The following is an 8080-nucleotide window of genomic DNA, read 5'->3' as shown; positions in this document are numbered from 1 at the left end:
AAGGGAGGCGTTTTCAATTATAACTGACAATTTATGTCAGCAGCAGGTGTCTGTTCAAAACGAAATTGCGGAACCCGTAAAAAATTTGAATAGACTTTGAAAGCTTGTGCACTTTAGCGTAGCAATTGCTGTTCTAAAAAACAAGCTCCAAGGGATCAAGTTATAATTTATCGGTATCATAATCTGCTACACTTTAATTTCATGCTTTTAGGAAAAATATAATAACATTATCAATTTTCCCTCTTTCTTCGACCTGGTACCGTTCAGAAATGGAGAAAAATCAAATTGCTTCCTGAAGGGTGAATTTTTGCACAATTTATCGGCAGCGATGATAAATTTAGCAAAAATGCCTTTCTTATCTATAAGTGCCTTTACTTGAACCAGAATGTTGAAATTAAATGAAACTAATGGTATCAACTTGAAAATATGTAACATACTCAAAGATGGCTGAAAATTCTCCCCAACCTCAATGGTATCTCAATAAAATATTTGATTGAGTGTCACTTTTAATAAGAAACGCAATATACTTAACTTTTAAAGGACTCCAGTGATCTTACATCATTTCTTTCAACGAAAAATATCAAATGACAACAAAACTATCAAAGCTTGAAAACATTTTAATTCACTCTTTCATTGTGAAAACAGAATTGATTTTGAACAGATAAATAAAAACACCATACGATATTTGAAACGGTACATTGAGTTTGAACGAGATAAATCAAAGGAGAACTTTTTAAAGAGACATTTTATTAACAAGGTCTTAGCAGCTATTGTTGCCGAAACATCCGACAGATTTAAATCCCAAACTTTGACGCAATCAATGCATAGTTTCTAACTTAATTCCTTTCCATCAATATGGTTTCATTTTTATGCAAGAGACGGCGGTACACAGAGATTTCATGCAAATCTAAATCTAATTGTGAAATCACGAAACAATTTTTATGTTCGGTCTATTTCGTTTCTGTATTCATGATGGACCAGATAATAATTTCATGGATCGTTGTCGATGTTTTATAGCTTCAAACTTATCGCAATTTGGATCTTTAAACTGTCGGATGTTTAACATTCTTCAACTGTTTTGCTTCTGATTTGCGCTTTTCTCTTCAATAACCTCCATATGGATCGTAGTAGTCGTATCCAGGTGTCGTGTAGTACTCTACTGTTTCATATTCGGTCTCGTATGCCGGTGGGACTGGCACCCCGTACCCTGTAGTATATTCGTAGCCTGACGCGTAGTGACCGTAAGCGGACGATGACGGCGCCGCTCGTGATCCCTTGAAAAAACAATACAGATTACATCTACTAGATCATGAAAATTTAAATAACAAGATTGTTTAAAACTTTTAGTGTGAACCACAATTCGGATTAATTGTGGTAAAATTAACGCAACTAAAAAGAGCCCTATTGGTTGTCTTTGAAATAATTAAGATTCTGACCACCATTAATCAATCAATTAAAGAAATTCAAAAATTAGATACATAGAAAAATCTATAATTTTTCGAAAATTTTATTTTATTTCTTGGTCGTTCTTTAAGCACAAAATTCGAAGGCAATTAAGTTAGGTGAAATCTGAAGAATGGAAGCAACTTTGCTAAACGACAGAAGTATGTTAGAATTAAATTGAGTTTCACAAAAATTGTGTTCTGTGCCATCAAATTTCGTGAAACTTGGTCTGCAAAAAGTCGGACCAATTTTTCTCGACACTGAGAAAAACTTTTGGAGTCCAAATAACCGCTGAAAGGGCTTTAATATGAAACCACACTTGATTACTACACTCTTTACTTGAGGTACTTAAATTGAAATACCCTACGCCATAGTTCCTTCCAGCCCTAGGGGCGTCGTAACAACAAACTGTGTTCCGTTTGATGATGTTAAATCCGACATTCTAGTTAACCTTTCTAAACGGATTGCTACGAATAAATGGGTCAACTGCAACTATTATTCGAGCAGCCCCACAAAACGCAATTCAGCTACAGGGTGTTTCAAAACTAGTTCTCAGAAAGTATTGAAGCTATAAACTGTTTGTATGAGCAGAGGAACGTGACGGATTGTCACAAAACCAAACTTTATTAGTAATCCGACAAGCGTAATCATAAAAACTGCAGGTTTTGTAAAAAAAAAAAAATTGCATTATAAGCGTTAAATAGTTTGAATTAAAGAAATGGAAACAACAGATTAAGAAATCAACATTGTAAAGTGGTTCAAGGAGTAATCTTTTTCAGCTGAAGTTCCAATTCGATTGGTCCGATTTTATTCAATTATTGGTAAATAAAAAAATATATACAGCCTTCAGAAATTTAGCTAAAAATCGACAAAAAATTGGCCTTGCCGGAGAATAAGCCCAGCTTCCATGAGTCAGTTGTGATCTGATTCGGGTGTATTTTAGAGAGCATCCAGACAATTTAATCAAAATGGTCACGTGAGTTGGGTTTGTCACTCTCCACCATCGAGCAAGTTTGTCGCACATTTCTTAAAAGGAAGCCATACAAGCCCAAATTGGTCCATCAAATCTGGCAAAATATTCTGCCGGAAAGCGACTTACCAGACCTTGGCCCTTTCAAGTCCTAATCAACTTATTTCAAAAAAGTATCACTAAAAACGGAAAATGATGTCATGTTTGGAGTGAGGTGATGTTTTTGGGCCGTTTTAGTGTTGAGGTCAAATATAGCCCATAGACAGTTGGTAAGTATAAAAAATCAAGAAAATCGAAAACAGATATCAAATTTCGAAAAAACATTTTACGTTAAAGCTCTTAGAACTCTTAGATACAATTTCAAATAATGTTTATGATTGGCATAGTTTTTTTTAAAGTTATCCCATTTGGAGAAAGCCGTATTTATTTCGTTAGAAATTCAGAAAAAAAAATGTCCATTTTCAAACCGGAAGTCATTTTTAGTTTTTCACGACCTTTAAATCGAACTCTTCAAGTGGAGTTTGTCATTCAACCAAGGAAATGAAGTGAATTTGAAAAAAAAAAACAGAAATCATAAGCACGAAAAATCAAAAATTAGCATTTACAAATTTTTTTGAAAATCATCAGACCGATTTCAGGGAAAATCACTTCGCTCTTGTACACTTAGCAAGGACGACCAGTGTCTGTAAATTCGCACATTTACTTGGAACAGTTTCAAAACAATGACCAGCAGGCATTCCAGCGTGCAATGGCATGCACAAAGTCAAGACCTCAAACCTCTGAATTACTGGTTTTCCGGGATTTGTATTGAACGAGGTTTTCAAAGTCAGTCAACAGTCTTCGGAGAACCTCGTGGCATGCGTGGAGCGGAGCGCATTATCCAAAGCGTATCACAAATGGAGTGCAGAAGAGCTACTGATAATATCCAAGAAAGAAAAAATTTTTGTCAAACTCGAGACGGAGGCCACTTTTAACACTTGTTGGAGTAACTGGATCACAGTACTCCTGTTTTGAAACAATCCGTCAGTCTACTATGTTCCTACAAAATTGCAAAACTGTATCTCAAGTACTTTAAGAGAAATTGGAATTTAAAAAAAACCACTCGCACAAAAATACCCTGTAGTATTTAATACTCCTTGGATACCCTATTATTGCTCCAATAATGCAAACACCGGACCTAAAAACAGAATTATTGTTGGAAATTCACCTCCTTGTGATAGTTGAAAGCACTTAGAAAATAAAAAGAAGCTTGCGCACAAGAATAGATCGACAAATAAACAAGGAAATTGAGAAAATGTTGCGAAACCATCGAGAACTCTGAGAAACCTTTTTAAAGGGCGGCCAGAAACAGATTTAAAAAAAGATAAATCCAAAAAGAATTTTGAAAAATGGCAGCAAACTACAAGTTTTCGCAGACTTAAGCTCGCCCTCCTTTCAAGCTTCTTTTACGAATGAGCAATCTGTTAGCCCCACAGCAACCTGTTTAACATAACTTCTACTGCCACAAAAAAAAAGATTTTTTATTTTCAAAAAAACTTAAGATGGTGGATCAGACAGTTATTGAAAAAGGAAATCAGCAAATTTCGAGCAAACTTGATGTTTAGGTGACCTTGAGACATGCTTAATTACTGAAAAGAAGAGACATTTTATCCCTCTCAAGAAAAACGCGGGTTGACATTAAAATTAACACAGCAACCTCGCGTGGACAAAAATCTGAGAAGCGAATTTGACTTGTAGTTTAAAACAGTCACTTCTTATTTTTCATTTGTTGGACTTACAATAGGTGGCGGCGGTCCCCTTCCACTTACATCAGATCTCGATCTTTTTGCTGTTGGTGCGCCATAATCAGGTGGTGGATACGCTCTCTTGACCACAGCACTTGGTCTGGTGGGGGGTGGCAATGGTCTTCCTCGAGGACCTCCAGGAGATCTTCCGGGAAGCATGGGTCCCCCTCTTGGAGGGTAACCGGGATACGGACCAGCTCTCATTGGCGGTCCACCAGAGTAGCCATAATACATATCGTATGGGTCAGGTCCATGTCCATATGGATCTCGCGCATAAGGATCTCTGCCGTAGCCATAACCAGGAGGCATCCTCGATGCCAGGTTTCTGGAGCCTGATGTAATTCCACGTCCACGCCCTCCTCTCCCATCGTTAATCGGAGGCACATGTTCATTTCTCTTTTCCTTCAATTCCCTGATTTTTTTTCGGTGCGTTTCTGAAACAGGTCTGGCTAGTTCTACGCTTATTACCGTGTCTGCTAGCTCTTTACCATTCTCTTCTTCAATCGCGCGCACAGCATCAGCGCGGTCAGCGTAAAACACAAACGCGTAATGGGTATGCACGACAACTTTGTCGACAACTCCATGTCGCGAAAAACGTTCTCGGAGAATCAATTCAGTAGTTCGCTCGCTGATGTTCTTAACAAACAACGTCTTCACTTGCGCCATAACTTCACTGCTAATCTCTTCTTGTGGGTCAGCCCAGTCGCACGTGTAAGTTTTGTGATCATCAAACATTCGGATTGGAATTTTTGACCGCAGTTTTTGACGAGCCGCTGCAGCGCTTTTATAGTCTTCGAAGTTCAAAAAACAGAATCCGCGATTCTTGTCAGTTGAGCCGGCTGTTTTCAGAGAAGGCTGAAGCAGAACGTCAACGATTCCAGGAACTTCGTTCGAAAACGCCAGGCGTATCTCCTCTCGGTTTTTATTCTTAGGAATCATTCCAATAAACAGCGTGTTGTTCGAAGATGCGATTACACAGGAAATTGGCTTTCCGTTGATAGCATAGTTGTTGAACAACTTGACTGCTTTATCTGCGGCCTCCTTAGTGCAAAAAGTAACAAACGCAAAACCTTTATTTTTGAATCCTGGATGTTTCTGATCCATCATTAGACGCAGTTCGTAAATTTCACCAGCCTGCTCGAACACCTCAATTAACTGCTCTTCTGTTGCCGAGTAAGAAACTCTTCCCACATGAACTTGAACTCCAGCTGGCAACTTCTCCTCCTCCCGACCCGGAGGAGGTCCATATATATGTTGAGTTGGTGTCCTCTCATGTGGATATCCAGTTCTCTCAAGGATCTTTTGTAATTTTTCAGATTTTTCTTCCAAACTAGCACTTGTTCCAGTTGGTTCTGGTTCGGCTTCAAGGGTAATAGGCTCATTTTTTGGCGTCGTGTCTTCCTCTTCTTCCACCTTCAAACCGCTGCTCTCCGCCAATTCGTTGCTCTCCGTGGCCTCAATCGGTTCAGCAGCTTCGTGTTCGGGCTTGACATTGATGGTATCAATATCAACCGATTGCACCGCAACTTGTTCTGGGTCGTTGCTGGCAGACGCATTGAATGAATCTTCTTCCATGATCTTATAACACGAATCGTTGAGTCGGTTTTCAAGCCAATTGTTTTGGATTAAAATTATGATTTTTGAATCTTACGTTTAAGCGATTTTTAGTTATTTTTCAAGGTTTTACCCGTTAAGCAGACGTTGAATCTTTTCCAGGAAAATTTTGGCCTCCAGTGATTGCAGTTTTTGCGAAATGTTGTCAATCTTCAAGTTTTTCAAGAAAATTGATTTATCAGATGAAGTTTTTCCAATTTTCTCCGTATTAGCCTGAAATTTTCAACATTTTAGAACCATTCTTTTACATATAAAGCAATACAATAACAGGGAAAAATAAAACTTAATTTCCCAGGAAAAGACTACCGGTTATTTACTGACAACTGTTTTCCTTCATTACTGTCGGTTTTTTAGATTTCAATTTTCACATATTAAAAATTTTTCGCAACAAATTTTATTAATTCAACTTAAAATCTTGCTTTTCAGTTTAAACTCATTTTGAATCAAATTTTTGAAAAGCAGAAAAAAGAAATTGGAGGCGCTATTTAATTTACGCAAAATGACCTTTTTCTATTAAATTTTCGTTATTAAAACCTTTTCGCGTATTTAGTCATGGACACGACACCGCAAGAAGAATTTCATACACACATAAGCAAAAAAACCTACCAACTTTTTTTAAACTTCAAGCACGTTATAAAAGTTTGGCTACTTACAGTTAACTGATTCCATATTGATGATTCAAATCTGAAAAAAATCTCCTATTAAACAGAATTACATTCCAATTCACTACTAATCAAATGCAGTGATAACATTGGAATTGTGCTGTCATCAAACCAATGAAAAAAGCGATGCTGAAGCCGATTGAAAATCATAATTTATGGTTTGACAAATTGATGTGCGCGTAATGGCAACTTATATAACAATTTCTGCATCAACATTACCGTAAGTTTGACTTGCATATCAAAAAATTGCTGCGGACCAAAAACCAAGACGCCAGGATGCATTTTCACTTGTTATCATTTGAACTAGAAAGCCCTCAGCAGCTAAAGCTGCTCCTGAAGAATGAAGTTTATCTCTAATAGAAAATTATTATGCTTCTGGGCTTTGAAAATGGAAAAAAAACAAACACAGATTGAAAAATGAAATTAATTTCAAATATGCAAGTGTATGTCATTTATTAAAGAAAATGAAATGATAAAAACTTACAATACTAACAAGGTATCATTTAAACATTCTTAAAATAGATAGACAAAATGACAAAGAAAGTATCATAGTAACCGAGGTTACAGTCAGGGGTCCCTTCATTACATTATCCCGTCAATCCCCCGGATTGGCACAGTCAAACCCTCCGACGAGAACGAATTGGACATTAGTGGCGTTAGAAACGAATTCGTTATGAAGAAGAGGGTCAGAACATTCTGGAATTTTAAAATTTTCGATTCTCAGCAGATTATTTCTGAGAATTGCCGGATCCGCCATTTTTAACAGAAAAAGAGAAAAAAAACTAAATTACAAAAGGGGCCCTTCCGTTTAGTTACGGTAAGTGCACAAGCTGGATAGGGCCATACCAGCGATATAAAAATGCATATATATCAGCAATGAAGTCATAAATCAGCATTAAATGCATCGTCGTAATGTTAATTTATCTTAGCCGTCCTTCCTCTACAATAGCGCTAATGGAGTTGTCGATAAATTGAACTTTGCGTAGCGATCTGCACCCCCTTATACAAAGTATAAAGCTCCTCAGGAGCGCAAAGCTTATTTTAGTTCTTATGTAGTTTATAGATTCTGGATAGCTTTCTTGTCTTTTTTCACTTAGTTTTTCGGCCAATCGCTGCATCGTCCGCGTGGCTGTTGGAGCAGTGCCACCGGTGCATCCAAAAATTAGCGGGCAGAAGCTACTCTGCTCTACGTTTAAAATTCTTTGCTGATATTTGGAGTTCTTCGGCGTTTCGTGGTATTTGTATGCATCCTTATGCAGTTTTCGCGATGTTTTGTCATGGGGGTTGAAAATTTTCACATCAAAGAAAGCGCGGCTGAATCGTGAACCCTAGAGTCCGTTTGCCCTAATGTCAAGTCGTGCCTCATCTTCAGTTGTAGTTGAATTGTTGACAAAGCTTTCGCTTTGCTACAGCTGAAGTTTCGGCTCAATCTCGACGTCATGGCAAACCTCGTTCATGAGGTTGGCGAATGTGTCTCTAATTTCCTTGTGTCTTATGTGTGTGTAACCACCCTTTGCACAGTGAAGCGCATGTGTCAAATTAAAATCAGCACCACATGCACATGTGAGTGGGGTTTTGGTTGGTTCCCATCCGTATCTTAGGTAAAT

The 8080-nt window shown here is 37.7% G+C and overlaps 1 protein-coding gene across 1 annotated transcript; it reads right to left on the bottom strand.

The window, feature by feature from the left end:
• Positions 1–601: 601 nt before the first annotated feature.
• On the bottom strand, positions 602–6497 carry LOC134857283 (heterogeneous nuclear ribonucleoprotein R-like). The gene is made up of 3 exons (XM_063873668.1): positions 6465–6497; positions 4192–5775; positions 602–1274 (listed from the first exon to the last, which is right to left on the bottom strand). The coding sequence occupies exons 2-3, from the start codon at positions 5770–5772 to the stop codon at positions 1104–1106; spliced, it is 1752 nt and encodes a 583-aa protein (XP_063729738.1). The 5' UTR covers positions 5773–5775; positions 6465–6497; the 3' UTR covers positions 602–1103.
• Between the last annotated feature and the right edge of the window lie 1583 nt (positions 6498–8080).

This window comes from Symsagittifera roscoffensis, chromosome 1 (assembly GCF_963678635.1).
Source record: "Symsagittifera roscoffensis chromosome 1, txSymRosc1.1, whole genome shotgun sequence".
Classification (NCBI taxonomy): Eukaryota; Metazoa; Xenacoelomorpha; order Acoela; family Convolutidae; genus Symsagittifera; species Symsagittifera roscoffensis.
The sequence above is the reverse complement of the archived record's forward strand: the minus strand, read 5'-3'. Positions and strand labels throughout refer to the sequence as shown.